Consider the following 26,172-nt stretch of genomic DNA (forward strand, 5'->3'; position numbering starts at 1 on the left):
AGCCACTGTATATCTATATATATCTATCTATATATATCTATCTATCTATATATATCTCATTCGCATTTAATATTTGAAATTTTCTAAAAATATACCTCTCTCAATAATTGGTCAGATGAGACCAGACATATGGCCAGTTATATTATCGAAGCAATAGTCTATCTTGTGTGCGTTCATATACAACGTAAAGAAACGTGAAACGATCAAAAGTCATTTCGATTGTCTTTGTTGAAGTAAAAGAATAATCAACTACGTGCTGAAATATGAGCTCTTCCTCCACTGCAGATTACAGCTTACATTGGGAACAATGCAACATTGAGTTAGACAATCTCAAATGCGCACGAGTTTGTGAGTAACTCTGCATTATAATATTGATTAACAGCTTTGTAGTACTTTGTAGTACATCCTTCTTATATCAAAAACCATGAATGTGCAAATTTTCCTCTATTCGGTAAAAAGATTGGCTAAAATGCCATTTTTCTGTGCTCTTAACTATACAGATTAAAACAACGAATGTAACATAACAATTGTACTATGAGTGTGTTTATGAATTTGAACCTAACCTCTTAATGCTCGGATTTGATAAACATATATTAATACAGATATTTGAACAATAATAAACATGTATTATACTACTTCGATTAGGGTGTTTCTATCATATATTAATATACAGAGGTTACAAAAATTTACTTTCTAATGAAGTATTTTGGTTATTAGATTCTACATTTCATTTTCATAGCATTAAATTTGTATAGTCATATGAAATATATTACTAAAGTATTACTAAATAATACAGAATTTAATATAGAGGATTATCCACTTAAGAAACCGCGCTCGCGAGAACTTGGAAAATAGCAATATGTAGATTTACTACTACAATTAAAACATGGCATGCGCCATCTGTGAGCTGCTACTAGAGCTAGTTAGTTATAGGTTATAACACAGGGAGAGTTTGGTGTCACCGATATTTTTTATACCTAACGATCTGAACATTTTTTCACGATGTAATTTAAAATTTGGATAATAGATGATAGATAACCCTGTACTTAGATCTAATTGATTAGCATGTAAATATTAGTAATAATACAGTGCTGTGCAAATACTTCTTGCAGCCACTGTATATTAACATCATAAGCAAATTGTCGATCGTGGAGAGGAGAATGAAATTAAATTTTATGCCGTCATTTTAAAGCACTGTTCGCACCATCTGTCGAAGGGTTCTGAAGTTACCTGTCGGAAATATTGACTATCACCGGCATTCAACCTCGATCGATCTCTCGCGTTCGACCAGAGACAAGGTATACAGATTCGACTCATCGTATCGGATTCGTCCGGTTATTATGGCGTAGAATGTTAAGTGATATACCATTTCCTACGAGGATTTTCATCAATTAAATGTAATATTATCAATCTGAAATATCTGTAGTCTTGTTAATTAGCGTGAAGGAAGTGATTCATGCAATTGTAGCTATTCGGTCGCGCCTGCATCAAAGAATGCAGATTCGTTTCAAACGATACATTATCGGCGTCTCGTGCCGGCATAAATTTCGACGGGGAAACACACCGTATAATAGAACACATTCACCAGTATCGAGGTTAAACATTTTCGATCGCTGTCCTGTCAAGTAAGTGATTTCTTAAAATTATATTATACTGTTGATTATACTCTGAAGCTTCTTACACAATAATGTCATTTGTGAAATTTTACAGGTTACAAGTTACAAGTTATTAGTAGTAATTAACTTTCTTTACAACAAATACGATAAATACATATAGTAAACATATGTATACGTGCAATACTATACATATAATACATGTACTACAATTAAATTCTATCAATTACAAGTTAGCTGTCATATTCGATTATATTTTAAGTATTACACTATTTTTATTAATGAATAGTTTTCTAAATAATTGTTTATGACAGTCATTTCCTTTAATCTATATAATATATAAATACATCAAATAGATAACATTTGTACAACTTTATTTGTTTTATTGCTAGTAAGATAATTTATCAGTACCAGTAACTTGTAGCTTATAATTTCTAACAATAAGAATTATATAAACGTAGTTATGTTTATATTGTATAAAATGCTAATATAGTATAATAAAATTATATTATGTATGTATTTTATTATTATGTATATAAATATTTCCATGTCTCAGAAATAGTAAAGGAAATACGTATTTCACGTATAAGAAAGATAAATCGCAAATATAAAAAAAAATTTTGTTCAACTAGTTTTTCGAGAAAATAGAAATTTTCAAAGTATTACTTAATACAAATTTTTTTGATATTTTAATATTATAAAAAATAAACTGACACCTTAAATGAATGTATAGTAATATATTGGAATCTAATAAAATTTCAGTTTTCGATGCGTTCATTTTATATTCGATTAGTTTCATTTATTTACGTCACTTGCACTACTGATGTATCATGTTTATTCAGGATATTAATATGTTAATCTATTCACTTGTCCAATCGAATATTTCGTTACATTATTTCAGAAGTAGTGAATGAACATTCCCACATTCTTTACGTTTATATAAGAAATAATATCATAATATGTGTTTTTTTCAATTTCTTCATTTATAATAGATATAAGTATAGAATATTATCATTACAATTTATTATTACATATATGCTATTAGAAAAATTCATTATTATGAAAAGGATTATAATTTTACCTTTTTTCGACTGTTCAAATAACTGATGGCATAATTATTTTTATCGGGAAATTTACCAAGCAGAAAATTAGTCTGAAAGGAAGTCGTACCTTCTTGACTTTGAATTACATAAGGAATCCGTGTGTACATACCATTCAATGTAGAAAATTAAGTCAAGGTTCTACACGGAAATAAATCTGAGAACGTTTGTGTTTATACCTTGAAAGCCAATGACCCGAAGCAGTGGCGCTTGTTCTAAATTTGGATACATTTTTTGATCTTGTTAAAATTGTAATAATATTGTTAAAAAATTTAATATATTTTAAAGTTTGAATGAAATGGATTTATTCTTCGCATCTCTTTATTATAAATATGATATCTTTCTCTAGAATTGATCAATCAATAGTCATATTCATTTCCTTTTTGATCCACGTTTCGTCTAAAATTGATAAATATCAATATCGACAATAGCTTCTCATCGTATAATTTCGTTCAATATATCTTACATATTAAATATAATTATAATATCATATACATAATATAACAAGTTCGGCGTCCATAAACAATGAATTATTTAGTAATTTAGAAAACATCAAATATAATTCTAAAGTCACAAACACAACCAATCCTCTAGTCAGTAACCTGTCCATACCTCTTTATCCAAGATCTACATATCAACATATTACATAACAAGCATAAACAAGAAGTACATATTTAGTAATTTAAAAGACACAAAATACAGTTATAAGACCAAAACTAACACCTCGCATTATTTCAGCTATGTTTCCAGCAACATCTCCACACTATTCCATCCAACATCTACACATCAGCATATCACATAACACAGTCATACCATATCTCAAAGTTTGTCACGCGAAAATTATTAGTAAAAATGGTATTGGGAAAACTAAACGTTGGGCGACATTGTTTCGGAGGAAATATCGAAAGGTAGGAAAGTCTAGTTGTTTGTTACGTCGGGCGACCCTCTACCTAGACCAGGCCATACACCGCGGGCCAGACGGACACCAGATGTCCGCTCATCCTTACCGCATACTCTCAATAGTCTTAAGGAAATCTAAGGAATTTTCTACCTAAGGTCCTTCAGACCCAACAAATATCTTTTTTCTAAATCGCTTCTTTAAGAATATCGACACGGGAAAGTTAGTTTTTCTCACGTACGATGCTTCCCATTAGCAGCTTTCTATCGAGGGCGGTTAAGGCCCTTCCTAGTCCACCAACCCTCGTTTATCCAATCAGAAGCAATGTATACTGCCCTCGCTTTCCTGACCAAAAAATGTCATGAACAAATCCGATGACACACCCATCACTAGCTTTCCTACGACACAGCATCGTCACTGTACCTTACTTCCCCGCCATCAGGAGGGTCAAGTCAACTACTTCTTCTACACCGCTAGAAAAGTCAACTACTTGTTCTACAACGCTAGAAAAGTCAACAGGTCAGTAACGGGTTAATCAACTATAACAAAACTCTAAGAGCCTTGCTCTATCCTCAACGAATATTGTGCCAGTGTATCGCGTCTCTATACGCTAACTCATTGTCGACGATATATATTACAAGCAACGGTGTAACTTAAGTGGAAAAATATATAATTTACAATTCTGTGGATCACAGTGTTATACAAACTGAATCGCCCCTATTATCTTAACGGAAATCAGGGGATCGATCAACTCGTGGCGTCGGTTATTATGATCGTAACGGGAATGTACGACTCCCGTTGACGTCTCTCCCCGCGATTGGTCGAAAATACACTAGTTCTTAAAAGGTATACCTTTCTCTCGAACTCTCTGAAACGAGATATCCCACATCGTAGCGTGATTAGTTAAGTACTACATATGTACAATAACATCCAACGACATTGGGCACATCTGGCATTCCTCTCGTTCAATCCTTTTATTCTTCCGTGATTTTCCATCGTTCATCCCATCTTCGGGTGAAAGGGTGTGTCCATGTTATATTCCCGCTGCCGAGTGGGGACACATTGTCGTCTAAACCGAGGAGGATAAATATAATTTATCGAAGCGATCCAGTGATACAGTTAGCGCCGTCTCACGCACGCAATCAGTTTTCGTTCATATTTCATAGTTGTCTGCCGAGGAACATGAATGCACGATTCAGTTTCGTAAAATTACAGAGTTATTGTAATTGCAGAAACAAATGATATTAAGCCAAGGAAAATAAACAAACAGATATCTACCGGCTTACTAATGTCATGATAAAGTCGAGTCGCGAGTGGGAATTTAGATAAAGATCTGGACAAGTGACGAAGAAAGTGCTTCTTCGTTCGCTTCGAAGAGCAGAAACAATTTTCTTGTGTCGTTTGTATGTGCTTTCTGGTAAGAAATTCTAAAGAGCTATCGGTGCTAAATTATTGGAATTCCTATATTAAATAGTGTGCTGCTTATTAACATGGAAACCCGTCGACGAGCTGAGTACGGTTCTTGTAAGTGATTCGGCGAATTCATCATTTTTTTATTCTTCTATTTTTGCACATTCTTTGGAACAAATATTGATGTTTTGTATATAACGAATTCAGTATTAGGAAGTTATAGGTACATACGCACGTGATCGACTTAGTTTTTTACTTTCACACGTACATATTCATTTCGAATATCTGGAATATTACAGATTGTTCAATAAAACATTAAATTATAGTAAGGATCTTAAGTTTTTTTTTTTATTTATTTGTTGAAATTACAATCAATTCTCGCGTTGAGAACGGATCTTAAGTTGAAATAAAACTCGAATGGGATTTTTGATGCTTTATTTTGCAAGTTTGTTATATTTTATTCAGGCTACATGTTTCATGATTTAAAATCTACCTTGGAAAATATATTGTTACGAAACTTTCTTCGCTCTCCTTATTTCGACGATAACAACATGATATTATGTATTTGCGATGATGTTACGTACACCTACTTACTGCTGTTCGTTTTGTTCTTTAACAATTACGAAAGTTGTACAAATTATTGATCATACGCTCATCTCCCTTATCACCTGAGATAGCTTAAAATTGATATACATAAGTATCAACAATACTTATTTTTATTTAACCATTTCATGATTACGATGTTACATGTATGATATTATTAATATTTCATTAGTGAAATTTATAATATTCTTCTGCAATTAATTCTTCTATTTTGTTCTTCTAATTCTACCATATTACAATTTTTTATCATTCCGTGATAAAAATACTATCCAAAATAAAGTGTAGAATTTCCTAGATCCAATCATCCGACATTGCTATATTTATACATTTGTATAGAAACCGGCGTGCAGTCAATGATTTCCAGGTAATAACAGGATACCGTGAATAATCTGTTATGAACACGAAGAATGCAATAATAAGAAAATAAGAACTTCCCATTGAAAACTCGCAGAAATTCTATAACGAAAAGGCGGCGCACAAACGAATGACGTTATTAATTGAGATTCTAGGACATTCGTATCTCGAGGTAATGGGCTTAACAACTCGGTACGATTTCTTGAAATTAATCTTTACGCGCATCACACTTCTTCAATGTGCATTGCCGACTAATTAATTGTTTCAACTATATCATGAAACCCTTTTGCTCCTGCGGAATACGCTCTTTGTTGGCTTATTTAATTTGTAGTCAATATAATAATCCTCTAAGATGTTGGGTAAAATAGTAGAGAAGAAAAGCGGATAAATTACGTGAAACTTTATGACTGCTATATTTAGCTAAGTAAATTTTATATCTAGGTATTAAAATATTTTTCCATGGTTATTATTGGATATCTTTAAAACGGTACAAGAATCAATTCTAAAATTGTCGTTCCCTCGGGGCGATTGATTTTTCAGGCGGAATTCCTGCGAACTGCGATAAATCAAGCTTAGGTACCTTATATTGGAACGGTTTCTTGTAAATCAATCTCGCAGTTAAGAGTTTTTGTTTCGATCAAGGACAGGTTCGCCAAAATCTCTGTAGGCAAATTTTTAGGTAATGTTTACTTCTATGAGTAATTAAATAATAGTAGCGATAGATAATAAATAAGTTTATAAATAATCATCCAGATAATTTTCTAGATAATTATATAAAAGAAAGGTATTATAAATATGACGTAAAATTCTCATACTTCATAAAGAGAATAGAAACCATTCTGAGCATGCTATATTTGCTTATGATCAGTAATTTATCAACATGTTAGTCACACGCCTGATATCGGTCGAAGCGAGGGTAATATCAAAACAAGTGAACAGTTTCATTTCAAAGTGAATTTTCACTGTAGGGATCAGGTTTTAAATAGATCAGTCGGTAGCAATACAAGTAGGTTAGGGATACCCTGACCATGACTGCGGGCGACGCGTTTCTCTTCGATGGAAATGATCCTGGACGCTTGCCATGAGAAGCCCATAAGTAAAATTACCTACCAGCTATATTGCTCCCCAGTTTTCTTTAGCGGAAATTATTTCGCGCCTATAACTTCTTTACGAGTCTTGTGTTTCAGAATGAAGCTTTCCAAAATTTCTATATCATAAATTAACTTTCTGTTGCAACTTATAGCTACTGTATATGTTTTCCTATTATCCGCTTGATGAGCCTTTTATACGTAGTTACAAAATTTAAGGTGTTAAAAATGTTTACAAATCGTTAAAAGGACGATAAATTTGTTTGAACATCGGTCAAATATTAGTTTACATTTTCATCCGTTCTTTGATGTAGATGTATCATATGATGTAAACGAAGCTGTTGCAATTGCTGTTGCAAGAAGACACGTGATTGCTTTCGGTTTATCTTCGAAAATCCATAAAAATTCCGGAAATACATTTAAGAAAAGTTAAGTGAAACTAATAGATATTGTATTTATATATAATAAAAAATTAACGTTTAAATTTAAAAGAACTTTATTTATGATATCTAATGAAAATCCTGTTCCTGATTTATTGTACTGATTTATTCACTGCATTGAAAATAATAATCTTTCCATTCCTTCAAAGTGCGTCTCTTTATTCCTTAAATCAAATACACGCGATCCTTGTAATATATCTTCATTTGAAAGTAATTGATCTAAATGGAAAGGAAATCATAAGTATAGAATTTTTAGCATAGAAAAGAATGTTTTATTATAACGCTATAAAAACCTGTTTAAAGTCATCAATAACTTATATAAGCAAATTTCATTCACATTCATCATTTGGATATCGTATAAGATATATATAACATATAATCATCTTAAAATCATAGTTTTGAGAATCTGACAAAAAAAATTTTATTTATGTATTAATAATATTAAAATGTTTATTAATATAATGTTAATTATATATAGTATTTAATTATATATAGTATATAATTAAAAAGAAGAATTTAATTAAATAGTAATATTTAGATAGATATATATTGTGATTTATTAATAATCATTCGCAATAAGGAATTTGCATCTAATTTACATATGTTATTCAATTATAAGTTCATTCGGGTAGTTAATCTAACTTACCCACAGATGACCGAAAATGTTCGGCGATCGTCGGCTAACTTCGTGGTTTGTCGTTGATGTTTGTCGATGCCGTTTCGCGGCGTTCTTATTCAGTATACTGGTGTCTTTCACTGCTGTCATTTAACGTAATTTAGTTGTATGCCAAGTACATATTTCGTTATTCAATCTTTTCATTGTCGTAATATTAGACTAAATACTGGTATCTTCAACTCGAAAAGTGCTTTTTCATCTGATTCCTTTTATTTTTTTCCTTTATTCCGTGAAGAGTGTAGATTGTTGATCTTCGTTATGAGTTCGCGCGTTCAACCGCACACTCCTCCAAACTGCTCCAAAATGGTAAATACAGTTGCACATTTATAATTATTCATCGGCATATGTCTGCTGCTTCGTATACGAATGTGAATGAATTAAATTCATTTAATTTCACCTAACGATTATTTATATTTATGCGGTTTTCTTTTCCTTGTTTTCAGTTCAACTTGTTGACCTGAACTATATATAAAGAAATAATCTCAATTTCCTCTTTTTCTTATTTTATGTCACAATAGACTCTATATTTTATGATGATATCATATTTTTAAACTTTTGCTTAATACTTGTCCTGTGTTTCATTTTGACAAAATGTACAGTCAGTAACAAAAGTACACATACATCTTTTACATTAAAATGAAGACATTAGCTCCAGTAATTTTGTTTCAAATTAAATTTTGTATTAATAGAGCCAAATACATATTTGGAAAAATAACACAATCCTTCAGAAAGTAAAAAAATAATACAAAATCTCACAAAAGAGTATATACGCCTGTTATTTTTACATGAAATCATAAAGACAGATATTAAATATTAAATTAATCTCGTAGGTATATCTTCTTGATATACATTACTAACCGCCTGCAATCTTATCGATCCTGTATTGATAAAATTTAAGGTTGTAGTTTCTTACATGGCGTCCTAGAACTTTTACAAGTTACAATACTTTTATATCTCTTTAATTCTTTCTAGAAATACATCAATATACCAAAAAAATTTCACCTTATATTAAGATATAAGTATAAATTCTTTTAATCTTTTCTGAAAAACGGCGAAGAGTGCTTTTGCTGTATATAAATGTTTGTGACTGACTGTATCTATTCTTTATCATATGGGTATTCATAACTCACACGAACATGTTAGCGCGAAGTTCTCGGCAATTTGTTAATCTCGTGCATATTCGTGCATAATGACGTGATGTAGATATTCGTCGGGCGTATCAGATTATGTTAGTCATTTTTTGCAAGTAACAACTTACATATCACTCTGATTTAGCAACGTGAATATTTAATTTCGTGTGTGAGCCGTAACAGCAAGCTCTCTATGCGTTCTACGGTCCCTGTATTTTTAGTGATATTGGCACGTATCTCTGAACTATATTAGTTGCAACATACCCAATGGCATTGTAGGCAATTCGTTATGGTCTTTTTACGGAAAATTTCATTGCAAGTGTTTCCAATAGACATTCGTAGGAAACTATACCTAAAGGAATTTCTCTTTTTATTTTCTATACCTAAAACAACTTTTCTTTTTATATTTATCACAATCTATGAATTAATTTCAAGAGTGTTATTAGAATTCATTCAATTTTCTCGCTGCCTCTGAAACAGACAATGAGAATAGTATAAAACAAATATAAATGTATAATTAGAATCAGTATAGCATCTGGTTTAATCTTATTTTTAAATATTTGAAATCCACGGTTTTTATCCAGTTTACCTAATCAATGCCATACACTTTTTCATACGATGCAGTTACACTTTGCACCCATTGATAGACCTCTGATGATTAATGTACACTATACTACATTTGCAATTCAGATATGAAAGGATCTAAACATTGTAGTATGTATATAATTCGTTGCTGAAGTTATCTTTCGATATTTATAAAGAGGAACGTAGTTCGAATACCTTTGAGCATGTGTATAATTCGAAAAAAAATAACATTGTCGAAGTGCTTGGAGAAGAATCTCTTTTTCTCTCGTTGTTTATCTTGGTCCAATCTCCACAAACTTTTTCTTTTTTTTTTTTTTTTGTTCAACAACACCACAGTCAAGGTTAAATTAGCGGGAATAGTTACGCGAAAAAAACTGGTTTCATATGCAAGTACATAATTGGTCTCTGAAACTCACTAAAATAAATCACCAGTCAAATTGTATATGAAAGCATATACAATTTTAAAAAATGGAGATTACTTTGAAATCTTCGAAACACATGACGCACTACGCGAAGACATTTAATTTTGCTCAATGAAAATTTCGTGTATTGCTTATTACATATTTTAAAATTATGGCTTGGTCCAGTTACGAGAAGCATCCTATCTATTAAGTAACTGTCTCTTTGTTTCTCGTTTTCAATAGATAATTTTAGTTTCAGTTATTTTTACCCGAAATGCTACTTATCTTTTTAAGTACCAACGTATTTTTAGCTACGATATATGTGTGACGATTTTACTTGGTACAATGACCCAGCGAAACGAAAATATATCAATTGCTGAATCAGTTCGATTGATAACTATGAGACGGAAAAAAGAAAACATTACCTTTGTATCTCAATACTCGGGCCTTTATGTGGCGTTTGGATAAAAGAGATTGCGGGAAATGTATCGTTTGCGTAATAGCGCGTAAATGAAAGAGAACGTTGTGCGTGCAGCGCCCCCATCATTCGATTGCTATTAACGACCGTTGGAAATGATACAGACGAGATTCAAAATCTCTTTAAATTAAATCTCATTCTTTCCTCGTTCCATGTCTCCTACGTGTTGCACGGTCACCGTGAACGTAAAGTTAAAGTGAGAACTTTATTTCTCGAAGGCGTTAATTGACCGTCCAACAGTGAAGGTTATACACACTATCATATAATAGTTCACGAAGTTGTCTGAACTAAGTATGTATGTATTTGCGAAACTTCTATGTTCATATCGTATATGTTATATAAAATATTTTGCAATTTCATTAACACTGTAATGATATACAACTGTCATGATTGTATCGATCATATTTAGAATCAATCTGAAAATTTATATGCAAGTACATGCATTTTCTGCGTAAATATCACATACTTAGTAAAAGATTAATAAAGTAGCATAAGTAGCTGATAAATGTTCAAAATGATCCTATTAAATATTTAGGCTTACCAATATGCCTCAATATTAGGTATATTAATAGATAATTGACTATGTAAATATTTTTGTGATCTCTGCAAGATATATATATATACTTGCACTAAACATTTTGTAACTTCTATGTATTTTTTCAGATTTGTTTCAAACTTTAGCAACATAATCATCATAATCGACTCTTGTTACAATGCTAATGAAATTTCAAAATTTTTCGTATAACACACATAGTATATCTATAAAAAGTCTCGATAAGTGTTTGAATACTTTTGTGAGCTACTGTATGAAAGGAAGATTAGCGTTATTTTCTATAGACTTAGCACAATCATAAAGATAAGCACGCGTATTGCCCGAAAGTGTTACATATATTAGGTTGTCCGAAAAGTGTCTTTCTTTTACAGACACGTCTTTTACAACGACGCATCTTTATACAAACATGAAAACTAATCTGTCGAACGTGTTGTGATCTTTATTTTGATAGAACGAAATGGATCATACGTAATTCGATAAAGTAATAGGAAACGGAAAATGTGCATCCATTATTTCCTTATAAAACGAAAGAAACTTTTTGGACGACCTAATACAAGTAAAACGATACAATAACGCGTGACGGTAAACAATACAGCGCAGTAGCTCCCTTGCCCCTGTGCCGCCCCGCTAGTCTTTTTCCCAACAATGCGCAGTACAAATAGCCGACTAAAAGAAGCAATGAATATAGTAATAAAATGAAAGAAGCATAAATGTAAAGAGTGAAAACGATTGGGTCAACGTTATCACGGGTCAAGAAATAATTGTCCCGCCAAAACCAGTTTCTCCATTCACTTTCTCTCTTTAGAAACATGCCATTCACTGCATTAAGGTGTGTTCTCGCATGTAGAATGTTATACAGAAAATATGCACGTGTCATGAAAAGTTGATTCTTAGTTGACATAATTCCTCGCCAAGTGCATTGAAATAAATTTAATCTATGCATATTGTTCATATATAAAGATATTTTTTAATCTTTCCAAAGTTAAATTTCAGGTACAAATAATTACCATAAAATAAATTTACACAATGTAAACAATTAGATTTAAATTAAATTACACAATGTAACATAGCATTTATTAAATTTTGTTCCTATAGCTGATTAAAATCATATTATAATTTTTGATACAGACCTATATTTAATACGTTATAATTTTATACAGATATTATATTTTTCTAAATTTACAATGTAGTATAGACTTTATTTGAAATATTCAACAACTTACAAAATTCGTGAAATACTTTGGAATCCTATAAAAGCTATTTGAATGAATTGATACGTAAGAAGACAAGTAGTTTGTCAGGAAAAAGATGATAGAAAGTCTAATTCTAGTTAAATGTTTCTTAACACTCGTTACGAATTTTTCTAACAATCCAATATTTTATATACTTTTATACATTCTATACGTTCTGTGTATACATTTTGCACTATTAAATTTCTCATAAATGTATAAATGTCCGCAGTTTAATAATTAGTTACCGTTATTTCAAAATCTACATATAATCTAATGTAACGCTCTTTTTTTGTTTTAGCTTTTATCAGAGCTACGCAAGAAACAAGCCTGATGTCCATATGGTCGACAAGCACTGGACGCAATTCAGTGTTTGGCGCGGAGGACGGAGCAGTACTCCCCTCCTCGCACTTACCCATCCACGTACACGTGGCACGCACACATCTGCGCAACGCTGACGGTCACTGCTTCCATAAGCGGTTTCACAACTGTCAGGTCGGTAATTCTCCCCTTGTCTCTTTGATCTCGCAGTTCGTTTCCTTTTTATCTCTCTCCGGGTATTACGCTAGATATTATACGGTTATCTCGTAGTCTTCTTCCATAACACCTTATATGTACGTTTTGACATATACAGTTTTCACCTGCGACAACTTTTTCGTTTATTTTCTCGTTTATTAGGATTATATCGTTCACCCGCATGTGCATTGGCAGATGCTTGGTCATTTTGAACCGGCTTTGATACTACAAGCAACTCCAGCGAATCTTATCGCTGAAATATAAATATTGATACTTTTGATGTGCTGTAGAAGATACTTCAAACGTTCCGCATGGTAGTCAAATAACGTATTCCGGGTATTACAGATGTTATGATTATGTTATGAATATTTGCGTTTGTAAATAATTTTAAGATAGAACAAAATTGTTTATATATTACAATTGCATAGAAGAAAGATGCAGAATTATCTGAAGAGTTCTATGTTAGTATTAATGTGTATAACGTATGGTAACGTATGGTAACTAGCTCGCTGATAAAGTACACATTCACAATTTAAGAAAATTAAAAAAGCATGTTGAGGTGATAATAAATGTACAATACAATCATATGAATTTATGGTAATTATCGATATCTCATCAACATATCTTATCAATGATTCCGATGAATTTTTAACACCTTGTAGGAATCAACGCTTGAACTTTTTCCTATACATATAACCGCCGCTCAGGCTTAGTTTTCTAGATATTCGTAATAAACTGCCGGTACCGCTACAGCTAATTCTGCCTATATTTGGTGACGATATATGTACTAGTATTAATTGCCGATATTAATGCTTAGATAGTACGAAACCGTTATTAATATATTAGATATAATATTGGTCGTTTGGAACCTTTTTATATATATAATATGCTTGTCAGAGTAGTCGGTCCTCAAAGTATTAAATTGTGAATCTTCTTAATAGGATAAACGTCCATGTATTATACGTATATAATAATATTAACATATCCATGAAAGCAATTCGCTTTGGATAATTCTACGTCTGTCTCCATATCCTATTCGTCAGAATTGCCAAGCGTCTACTATCTCACTAAGAATTAATAAAAACTCCTTAGAATCTCCAATATTGAAATATAAAATTCAGTCGACTTTATGATTACAAACAATAACGTATATTGAATACTCCATGTGTTTGCTATTCAATTGAACTCCAACTCCAAGAGATCATTTTGTTTGTTGCCCGCCTTGATTCGATAAATCATGCTCTCTTGATATCATTGTTTAAAACTCAATTCCGTTGACGATTTACGATCTGGTGAACAAAGTACTACGTGTTAAAACTCATGAGAGTCGTTGATGATCTTTACCTGGAAGATATTCATGTTGTCGACAGAGAAGCAGAAAATTGAATATTATCTAACGTTCATGGAATCCTTGTAAATACCGATAAGATCAATCGAAACTGTTTCTTAAATTATATCGCTACCAATCGCTTCCTTAGTTTGTAATGAAACATAATCATTTATATCGCATAATTATTCTCGCGTTAACGATCGTGTTCTCGGCAACGAATTCACTTACATAAAATACAGACATACACGAAATACGTATAAACAACTTTGCGTTAGCGGAAGCTTGATATATAAAGTATTATGTGTATACTAACTGTGGATGTGCGTGAATCGATGTTCAGAGGAATTGATTTATTACATGTTGTGTACAAGACTAACCGTAATCTCAATTCATAAATTTACTCCACTGATTTAAATGAACAAGAATTATATATAGTTATAAATTATTTATATAAATATAGAAGTTAAATGTAAAAAGAATATATCTTTCCGTTCTCTAGATTTATTTTATATAGATTAAAAATGTTCATTTTCTAACAATTTACTACAATTACTAATTAGTTGAAAGATTGTATTATTCTGTTTTTTCTTTCATTGGTGTATTGTACTTGATTATATCGTACTGTCGCTTGCCAGATTTCCCACAGATTCAATCTATCAGTATTTAGATGAATCTCTCTCTCTCTCTCTTGCGTTGTATCTAGAGGCTTTCCATTAATTTTCCTTGTTATTTGTTTGGTTCAGCACCCGTTGGTTTTTTGTCCTACACAGGACTTTTGGCAAGCTCTCCTGTTGGCACCGACGTTGCCATCTACTTTCGGTACGTGCCTTTCTTTCTTACGTGTTTGTACAGTTGAACGCCAATTATCCAAACGCTGATTACCTCTAGATGTACAATTATCTTAGATGTATTTTTAACAACGATTTTACTATACGGACGGTGTACCACGATTCTGAAATGCCGAATGGATACCACCGTTGTTGGTCTCCCGCTATTTCAAAACGGCAAACATAGTTAGGATACTTACGTGTAAGTTTCATGATTGTGATTCAAATTTAAAAATAATTTATTCTAATACTCAAGATACAGGCTTTCCATGAATCAACTTTTATATTTATAACTTCCTAAACATTTTGTAGAAATCAGTATGCCATATAACAATTTTCTGATTTTCCCAAAGATGTGAAATTTCTTAATGAAATTTTAAAGGGGAAAAAATTGACTGATACAAAATTTAATAGACAAACGGCAATACAATATAATATATATTGTATATTATATATAATATATGTACCAATAATTGTATAATATATAATATAATTATTAATTATAATATTATAGTATAAATCAGTGAAGTTTCAATTGAATCATATAATTGGTCACTATACTCACGCGATACTTGAGACACAAGTTAGCGTACTGTTTTCGATTAAGCATATTATGCAACCATTCGCTTCCATTCAATTCTATTTTACAAACGTTGTGTTAATAATCCCTCTATATTGTCTGTCATTCTTTTCTGTCAACCAGTCAAAGATGTCGCAGTCGGGAGATGGCCTTCACACGCCGGGTTATCTCTCTTGGAGAAAACTGCAGCTCAGTCGAGCGAAACTTAAAGCGTCGAGCAAGACGTCTGCTCTACTTTCCGGCTTTGCCATGGTACATAACTGGATATTTTAATAAATCTCTTTTTCGGTAATCTAAAATACCTCTGAATCATCAAAACTTTAGAACAATACTTTTTTTTAGGTTTTAGCTCTTTGTTCTCCATTTTAAAAAATAACAGACTTAATAAATTCACATTGTGATAATAACAGTACAATAGTAAAGGGAACAAAGGGAACAGACAAGGGAGGAATATTGATAACAGTAACGTAGATTATAATTTGTTAAAAATGAGTTCAGGAACAAGAAAAGATATATCCCCGCAATATTATTTCAGCATTAATAGAATTTCTTAAAACTTAGTGGTACAGTAAAGTTAATATTTATTTTTTAATTTATATAGAAATAGTTAGTCTAGAATTGAATTAATTCTGCATAAAAATATTGTAAAATTATTTTAAAAAGGACGATTACATATAACAATAAAGGAAATAACTCTGAGCAATTGATTTCATTACACAGATTATAAACTCACTGTTAAATATTTCATACACATTTTAATATATGTTAATAGATATTAATAAATAAATATTTTTCCTTTACAGGTAGCTATGGTGGAAGTACAGTTGAATTCCGATACGAAAGTACCTTCAGAGATGTTAATCGCCTTCGCCGTGTGTACTACGTTGTTGGTTGCGGTTCACATGTTAGCTTTAATGATATCAACGTGTATTTTGCCGAACATCGAAGCTGTATGCAATCTGCATAGCATAAGCTTAGTACACGAATCTCCACACGAACGTCTACACTGGTACATCGAAGTGGCATGGGCGTTTTCTACTCTTCTAGGACTTTTACTATTTTTATTGGAAATTGCTATACTTTGTTGGGTGAAGTTCTATGACTTTTCACAAGTGGCTGCTTGGTCTGCTTGTATCGTGTTAATACCAGTACTAATAATCTTCCTCGCATTTGCGATACATTTTTATCGGAGCTTAGTGGCCCACAAATACGAAGTCACTGTGTCCGGTATAAGAGAACTGGAGTTACTTAAAGAACAAATAGAGTCAACCGATGTTGAAGGTAGAAATGGTGTGAATTTACTACAGACCGCTGGCATGACGCACGTAGTCTGAACATGGTAAAGCACAATCCATGATCTGTGTTACTTTTACAATGTGATAACCTCTCTGAGTGGAGGATAATGAATCTCTAATTATCTGCATATGCTGCATTGTTTAGCTTATACATGTTATTACGTATTAAAACAATTCAAACGATAGATTAGAATGGGTTATGAAGATGAGGATTGGTACTGTATTGAAAGCATCAAAAATGACTGTCTATAATATTTCTCAACACTTTTATTCGCCTACATGCGACAAGTTTGAAAGGGAACACCTGTTTTTTTCAGCGAGCGAAGCGATATATTGCTACCGATGTTCAATTATATCGCAATGAATTTGTACACGTACTGAAAAGTAATTTTTGGTAAAAGGATATATGTATGTATAAACGTGAAACATTCCCCTTCTCGCGTAGCGACTTAACCTATAAGAGCAATGATACGCGATAAGATTTATTGTATAACGTATCCTTAGCTATGGCTCAAAAAGCAACAGTCTTGAATGGGGGTTTATATCTTCCATTGACAATGCGTGACTAGCTCGCATTGAATGTACTTATTATTAATTTGTTCGAAAACATGCCTCTCGTGCGGTATTATTCACAGTTCTTTTTATGTTGTTCGTTTATTTCTTTTCACATAAGTCCCGTGCTCAAGTAACGTTTGAAAAGCTTTTTACGCGGAGACAAAATAATTTTCAGTCTTATTGTCTCTGTCTGTACAAAATTACTGCCGCCGCTAAAGAAGCGGCAATTAAATTATTGTACATAGCTTTTATTGCAAACAAACGGTTTATACGTGTATACATATGTTGATAGAAAGAAATATATGCAAAATTGAAGTACTTTTGCTAGAATAAATTATACAAATAACATCGACTCATTCTGTATTACGTGTTATTTTAAACTGTAAGAATATATGTTCATAAAACGGAATTTAAACAAGGGCACGTGTTTATGGACACGCATATATTCGGAACTATACGCTTCGATGCTCTCTTACAAAAAGGTTCAGTGAAAAAGGATTCCCCCTTTTTGTTATCATATATAGTTTCCGAAGTATCTTGAGCATTGTTAATATCCGTTATCACTTTCAGCTTTGAACCAAATAAAAATTATCATCAATGAATAAAAATTTTACAATAATGTTGATAATTTACTTATAATCGTTACGTACTTCCGGAATAGGATATGGTGTTGGACGAGTTGCGGATTGTCGAAAATCTGCATCTGACATGGTTCCGTTTATGAACCAATCATTTGTCCAGAAACCACGCTGCTCTTGACCGGTAATTATGTGATAAAATGTGCCGTAACCTTCTTTCTTGCCCTTAATAAACTGACCCTCATATTTGTTGCCATTTTCTGCAAAAGTTAAACATCTCACCCACTTTTAATTAGTGTATTGGAAAATAACGATAAGTTATTCGTTATTTATAGCCGAAACATTATTAAGGTCGGTTGTAAAAAGAACAGATGACATCAATTAGGAAACCTTTAACGAGCAATCCCATGCCATGGTAAAAATCATCCTTCCAAGCGCCCTCGTAATAATCTCCATTACAATGCCACATACGACCATAACCATGTCGTTTATTTCGACAGAAGTCACCTTCATAGTAAGAACCATCTTCGAACCAGTTATGTCCGAATCCTTGCTTTTTTCCAGCCACCCATTGGCCAATATAATATCGATGAATAGTATGGTCTTCTTTTGAAATTTTGCTCAAAATACCGCAACCATGTTTTTTATCATTGAGCCAGCTACCATTGTACATCCATCCATCTCTATGAAATTTCAAACGAAATTGAAATTGTTTTCGAATATGTGAAAAATATCAGAAGACTGTACAAATATTAAATAATATTAATTAATAATAAAAATAAATATTTCAAATGATTATCCTTATTCAGAATTACTTACAGCAGTTGTTCTAATTCATTGACTGTAACACAAATTTTATATATTTTGAAAGCCGCAATAGATTGAAATATATTATACCATAATATTTAATTGTTGCAAAATACAATATTATATTTGCGTAATTTTTTCTGACAATGTTATCTGAATTATTTACATTGAACAAATTTTATTTTGATCATTCTAAAATATTTAGTTCATATCATAATTAATATACCTGTCCACTTCTTTACCTATGCCTTCTCTTATGTCGTCCTTCCATTCGCCAATGTAATGACTTTTGAAAAGTCCTTTGCTTTGAGGGCTAAAAATGGCATGACGCAAACCATTTCTTTTCGAGCTCCCTATTCTCTGCTTAATGTATGAAGTTTTAACGAGTTCTAAAAAAGGCATTGTAACATTTATCAGAGATTTCATTTAAATTTTGAAAACATAATTTTTTTAACAATCATGTTAAAATGGTTAATCTTTCATTTTAAAGTATAATTGATCATTCATTTTGACAACGGCACCACTTTATGATCGAACAAACGAATACGAATAAAATTGAAATATGCAATAAAATATTCGATTTGCAAATGTAAGAATAATATATCAATGTCATGTATTATTAATAATTTTTTATACTTTATGATAAAAAAATTTCGAATAATATACAGTGATTAACCACTTTGAAATGTGCGAACGAAATATTCTTTTCTACTAAGTAATGATGAAAGATATTAATATAAGACCGCTAAAATTCATTGGAAAACTTATACCTTTTATGATTTTATGTCATGCTTAAAATTATTGTATGACAAATAATTATCAATAAAAAGATTGCTCGTTTAAAAAAATTTGTCATACCGAATAATGAAATTCGTGAAAATCTACTCCACGCTTATTTGCACACGAATGAGAGCGCCCCTACAGTTAAGTTTTATTGCGTTTAGAAAACTTGATAAGATTGAAGCGTCGTGTTTTCATTGAGGCAGAAGAGGGAAACTAGCTTCACATAACAAAAGATCATACGTCCATAATATAAAATAGTTCTATCTATGTTTTCGTATCAGTATCGATAGTATTTCCATGAATTCAACGATTACCATCAACGACACCGAGGAAGAGGTGATTGATTTAGACTCAAGCCAAGATATCAATATTACTGACAATGACCAAAGTGAATGTTCAATTGAGAAAGATTCATTACCGAACAACAATGCGGATAAGATGAACGTAACCAATAATTATATGGATAATAATAAAAATGCATCTACAATGGAAACTTGCGATAGTGAGAGTTCATCGACACCACTTTTGAAGGTTATGTTTCGAGATGAAAACATTGCATGGTAAAAAATTATTATTTGCTATTGATATATAATATATGTACATATGGACGTATATATATATATATATTATTCTTTATAAATTTTCGGGTAGAACGGGTAAATTTAATACTTGTTTATATAACCTAAAACGACATAAGCTGAATAATGGCTGAATAAACATACATATATCAGTGTCGTTCTTTATTTCAATTTGTTATATATAAAATAATTATTCTAATTATATATGATAAAATAAGTTATTTTGGTCCTAAGTGAGTTGCATCACTTAGTAAATATATTAAAATAATAGTATGTAACTAGTTTTTAATGTAATTAATTGTTTTTTATCGAGGTAACTTTTAATTCCATTTCCTTTATTGAATTTTTTAGGCAATATAGTAAAAGAATAAAAGTGTTTCTAGAGGAGTTAGTATCTTCCAAGATTAAATGTCAAGAAAATGATAATGGTTTAACGTTAGAAGTTTGGGATAATGATACTGACTCTACAAGTCAATCTATCGATATTACGACAGGGAGTGATGATAGTCAGGATATAATATGTGATACATTATTTACTGTAGATAAACAGCCAAGACCTGGAGATGAATTTGATGTTCCATCTTATAGTAGGGTCTGTTTTTTTATTGTATTGTTCAATATTTACATATAAGAAAAAACTATTTAATACTGATTGCTCCGAATAGCTAAATTGTTAATTATTCTTATTGTTTTAATGTTATTATTATTTTAGAAATATATATTATGTGATAATGTGTTTGATGATACAAAATTGAAATCAAGTAAATATCCAGAGGGTAACTCACAAAGGTTTATGTGTTTTAATTGTTCGGGAAATCATAATTTACGAGATTGTACAGAACCACGAAATTATACTGCTATAGAAGCAAATCGAAAAAATTTCAATATGAAAGGAAATTCAAAAGGTGTTAGATATCATTTGGAAAATAATCATAGATTTGATCATATAATCCCTGGTCAATTAAGTAACAATTTACGTAATGCACTAGGTCTCAGAAGTAATGAATTACCTAGACATATATATAGGTAATTAATTAAATTTCATGTTATAATTTTTAAAAAATCATAGGTAATAGAATAAAATTAAAAAAAGTATTCAATTTGTTAAATGTAAACAGATTACAAATATGGATTGTATGATGTTTATTAATCTAAATTGTATATAAAAATAATTTTCTTAGAATGAGGAAGCTTGGCTATCCTCCAGGATGGTTAGAGGAAGCACGTTTGCAACACTCTGGTTTGTCCCTATTCAATTCTGATGGCATTGCAGAAGAAGATCCTAATGATGAACCAGGACATATCGTTGAAGAAAGAGACAGAGATCAATATGATATAAAAAAAATATATGACTTTCCTGGTTTTAATGTACCAGCTCCACCTGGTACTTGGGATGTAAGCAACAGTAAATTTTATAAAAGTAATAGATTTTTACAAAATCAAATATACTAAACATTTATTATGAACAATAGGAGGATGGGAAATATTCTGTATCAACAATGTTGACTTTTCATAGCAAACAAAGAATGTTGTCAAACTTAAAAGGAAGAATGGCAGACGATGGATATAAGAGAAAAAAACTCAAAGTTTTTAGTAATACATCAAAAGACAGTCCAGTTCCAGAACCTACTGAAATGGAAATTGAGGATGTGGAAGGTATAGAAACTGTATATTCACACACAACAATTCTTTCAAAATTCACGTATTCTACTAATTAAATGCATATGTTATAAAAACATTTTTATTTTGTATTAAGTAGATAGTCCGGTAGAGTGCGTACCTACTAATGGGCTGTTTATACCGCCGCTGCCTCTGGACGACCCTGTAAAACCGCCAGAACCACTATTACCACAAGAATCTTGTGCAAAACCATCAGAACCACTATTATTAAAATCAACAACAATATCTGAGGATTCAGATTATCATTCTCAAGAATTACAATTTTCTGAAGCATTAGTATGTATAAAAGATATTACATACATTTAGCATTTCGTCCAGTATTAATTGTAGAAGGATAAGGAGAAGGATAAAATATTTTCGTAGCGTGTATTAAAAGATGAGATAAACATTTTTGTACAAAACATTTCAGGAAGACACTACATCGCCTTCTTTACGAGCGAATTCTCCGTCGTTATCCGAATTGGAGAATATGAAAAAGCAACTGCTTGTAGAACTCCAGAAATCAAACTCGGATATTTCATCAAAAAGCAATTCTTCGAATTCAGTATCAAAATCTGATATGCCACCACCTAGTAATGAGATTACTCCAGAATTAAATCGTATCCGTCAAAATGGAATTAATACAAGTCATGGAAGTGTGAAGTCTATTGACTTTGGTACGCCTGTATTACAGAGTACGTCTCCGTATAACAAATTGCCACCATCTGAAAAATTTTCAAAGAATATTTGCAATTTAATTAATTTTGAGAACTTACCTGATTCGACAGGTAAGTATGAACAAATGACCGGGGTTTTGCAGAAAGTAAGACATACATTAGCAAAGCTTCATCAAGAATAGTTGTATCTCATTATAATTCATGATTGAAAAAATTATCATATTTTATAAATGAGCAATAATTCCATTTTCTGGGAAGGTACAGAGATATAAATTTCATTTGATATATTATATTTCTAATTAAAAAAATGACATATATTTTTATCTGTAGTTAGTCCAAAATATATGGCATTTTTTAACATAAATCTTATGTTAGGAAACGTACAAACAACAGATTTATTCTCTATTGTTATACTTATCTTTCGGAACAAAAAATACACCTAGTATATTTTATGCAATCTTCGATTTCCCCTTTTAATCCTCAATAATTAATGAACAAATTCAAAGTTTCATTGGCCTTTAATCATTATAGAAGGCACATTAAAATTTTTCACATAATGAATTTATGTAGGAGGGTGGGCCTTGGAGTAAAATCCAATGGTCCTTTTAATTGATCTTTCTACTTATGTCTGGAAAACGAAAAAGCTTATAATTTTAAACAAAATTTCATAATGTCTTACTTATGAAAAGTACAAATACATACTATTTTTCTATTAATTAGTGGCATTTTCTCACGTGATACATTGTGACTGAACATAAACCATTTCATATTCATCAAAAAACATTTCAAACTTTATTTTCTTGTGAATTATACTTATCACCATACATTGCACATTTCTTCTGCATGTCCAGTTCGTTTTAAAATTGGTAAATATTTTTATCCATTTATGAAAATATATAAATTCAATATATGCATTTAAAACATTTGTTCTATTATCGTAACTGTCTATGCATAATTATTTTCTTTAACATGTTCGCTACCACGCGGCATGTGAAACATCTATCTATTTTAGCTTCACTAGTCTTACACACTATGCCACACATTTTCATTTATGCACATACACAATATGCTAAACTAAATAGACAGAGCAAACATTATATGATATGACACAGACGTGATACTAGTTTCTAGCTATAAAATTCAGAATTTATACATTTTACTTATTTATGTAATTTGAAAATAAAAAATCATATCTGTCACAGTGGTCTCTTAGAATAATATATACATCATACATACATACATATGCACACACACACATATATTATGATGGTAACAAACGTGTTAATAAATAATTGAATAATTAATTTTTTTTACTTATCAATATCTGTTGCGTGTTTTATACACACACACAGATTCTATAAACATAGAATTGAAATTGAAATTATTGTTAATTAATGAATTTATTTTTGCTATTTTTATATGGAAATTTTCATTCATGTTTTCTAATTAAAAGGTTAATAATAGCAAAAAGTTTATCAGTTCTAAAAGATACTGTGTACATATGTAAATAAGGAAAAGAATGTCTTGTGTTTTGTAATAATTATAACAAAATACTAACAGAAGCACGCCAATGCTATATTTAATGTGTATGTCATTTATTTTCCTCTCTAAAATATTCGATTATTTCTAACATATTTGCATAGTACAAAACGTAAATGACGTGAGAACAGAATTTGATTTAAAAACAAAAATTGAAAAATATTACTAAAACTATAATTTTTAAAGCTAATCTCTTATATTCTCGATGTACACGGTGTCTGAAAATAATTTGTCACGAGCATCGTAGGGTTATTCTATTGTGAAACTCTAGCTCGGTGAAGATTTACGAAAAAGGTAGCGGCAAGGTAGCGGTATTGACTTTGATCTTGAATTTCAAGGTCGAATTTTTGTACTGCATCATATTTCACTCGTTATAAGGATTAACCCTTTGCACTCGAGAGATGATTCTCAGTCGCTATGGCGTTCCGTGTAGCAACTCGAAAGGAGAGTGAGAGGCGACAGTCCCTGTTTATGCTAGATTTCGACCTCTCCAATTGATGAGAACACAGTATTGGTTCGTAAATAGATTCCTTAGCTCTTTATATTGTTTGTTACGAAGTGTAAAGTGTTACACTTTAAGATGGAGATGAAATACTTATGCTCAAATCCTTCCAAAACTATGGTTCTGGTAACGTCTCCGACGTTAGTTCAGATTCGACGATCGTGCCAGAAGTATTATAGTTTTGTAAATCTAGAAGCTCTAAAAAAATGGATTTGGAAATTTCTTTAATTAATTCATATATTCTATAAAAAAGCAAAAGAACGAAAGGCCGCTGAACCACCTGCGATTTATAAAAACTTTAGTAGACCAGTTGAGAGGAGATATTCGACTACCGTGAGATCAAGCTTCAACGTCGGCTGCTAATTGTGATGAAATTCGGTTAAATGGAGAGCTCCATGTAATTTTAAAAAAGGATTGTAAGGTGTGTTCTTACGGAAACAAAGCAGAAAAAGACACGAAACAACTTATTATTGCGATACTTTTGCCGATAAGCCAAGGATGCATCTTGACACATGTTTTGTAAATTATCGTAAAAAAAATACAGAAAAAGTATTAAAAAATGATATGTTTAAAGATGTAAATATATATAGATTATTAAAATATAATGTTTTTTAAGTTAATTTTTGTATAAAATCATTTTATATTACCTACAAGACACTCGTCACATACGTGCAAAATCACCTCGAGTTGATGCTATGCTCGACCGAAAAGGCCGTCGAGTGCAAAGGCTCAAAGAAACTATGGATCGCAAATCATCTTCTCAGTCCTCTTGGAAAAAAATGTTAAAGTTTTATAAATTTTCGAATTCACATTGTTTGTAATGTACTTATATTTTGAAATCAGATGCATTAATCTATTACATTAGAATTACAGATTAATCTATAACAAAAAGAAGCAAGAGTCGAAAGTATGAACCAGAGACGGTTTACGAATATTTGCAACGCAACAGTGACCTTCGCTGCGATCATGTTTTGCTTAGAATCGATGCCACGATATAGTAAGGCAATATGATTCCCCCTCCAAGCAATGTCTTTTTCTTACCGGCCTGCGTTATGTCAGACACTTTACAAAATCGACAGCTATATATCAGATATATATTGGGTATAACAGATAATTACAAATAAAGTGAATTCTAAAGTTAATTAACATCTTTTTTTAAGAGAACGGTCGAATGCGACCCATGGTTCCTTTAAGACTTTCGATCCTCGCGATATAGTATAGAATAGAAGTATAGAATATGATGCAATTAAAGAATGACCCTGAATTTCAAGGTCCAGGTCAATTTTACAGCTACTTTTTTGTAGATCTTCACTGATCCAGTGGTGTAGAATGCTATGATGCACGTAATAAATATTTTCTTAAACAAATAGTACGTGTTGTAGCATTTA

The 26,172-nt window shown here is 31.4% G+C and overlaps 3 protein-coding genes and 2 long non-coding RNA genes across 7 annotated transcripts; 2 read left to right on the top strand and 3 right to left on the bottom strand.

The window, feature by feature from the left end:
• Window positions 1–164: 164 nt before the first annotated feature.
• Window positions 165–18,280, top strand: LOC117154278 (calcium release-activated calcium channel protein 1). The gene is given in 6 exon segments (XM_033329157.2): window positions 165–348; window positions 12,860–13,053; window positions 15,148–15,159; window positions 15,161–15,223; window positions 15,935–16,063; window positions 16,615–18,280. Coding segments are annotated over 6 exon segments (1,014 nt in total). The 5' UTR covers window positions 165–263; the 3' UTR covers window positions 17,146–18,280.
• LOC143302467 (uncharacterized) lies at window positions 7,781–11,108 on the bottom strand. Of its 2 annotated transcripts, none has more exons than XR_013058007.1 (3): window positions 10,724–11,108; window positions 8,153–10,312; window positions 7,781–7,912 (listed from the first exon to the last, which is right to left on the bottom strand). It is a non-coding gene; the product is annotated as an uncharacterized LOC143302467 (long non-coding RNA). The 2 variants fall into 2 exon arrangements; XR_013058008.1 differs by having other exon boundaries at window positions 8,153–9,783; window positions 9,902–11,106.
• Window positions 18,058–19,472, bottom strand: LOC117154279 (MORN repeat-containing protein 3). Its single transcript, XM_033329159.2, has 4 exons — window positions 19,273–19,472; window positions 18,630–18,922; window positions 18,312–18,499; window positions 18,058–18,231 (listed from the first exon to the last, which is right to left on the bottom strand). Exons 1-4 carry the CDS (start codon window positions 19,470–19,472, stop codon window positions 18,058–18,060), a joined length of 855 nt encoding a protein of 284 aa, XP_033185050.1.
• Window positions 19,473–19,948: 476 nt separating this feature from the next.
• LOC117154275 (zinc finger CCHC domain-containing protein 8 homolog) lies at window positions 19,949–24,047 on the top strand. Of its 2 annotated transcripts, none has more exons than XM_076617217.1 (7): window positions 19,949–20,389; window positions 20,759–20,999; window positions 21,120–21,433; window positions 21,589–21,802; window positions 21,880–22,063; window positions 22,164–22,363; window positions 22,497–24,047. In XM_076617217.1, exons 1-7 carry the CDS (start codon window positions 20,127–20,129, stop codon window positions 22,923–22,925), a joined length of 1,845 nt encoding a protein of 614 aa, XP_076473332.1. In that variant the 5' UTR covers window positions 19,949–20,126; the 3' UTR covers window positions 22,926–24,047. The 2 variants fall into 2 exon arrangements, with proteins under 2 accessions (XP_076473332.1, XP_033185043.1); XM_033329152.2 differs by having other exon boundaries at window positions 19,950–20,389; window positions 22,167–22,363.
• LOC143302465 (uncharacterized) lies at window positions 21,536–22,983 on the bottom strand. The gene is made up of 2 exons (XR_013058004.1): window positions 22,843–22,983; window positions 21,536–22,791 (listed from the first exon to the last, which is right to left on the bottom strand). It is a non-coding gene; the product is annotated as an uncharacterized LOC143302465 (long non-coding RNA).
• Window positions 24,048–26,172: the final 2,125 nt, after the last annotated feature.

The sequence above is a fragment of the Bombus vancouverensis genome, chromosome 3 (assembly GCF_051014615.1).
Source record: "Bombus vancouverensis nearcticus chromosome 3, iyBomVanc1_principal, whole genome shotgun sequence".
Taxonomy (NCBI): domain Eukaryota; kingdom Metazoa; phylum Arthropoda; class Insecta; order Hymenoptera; family Apidae; genus Bombus; species Bombus vancouverensis.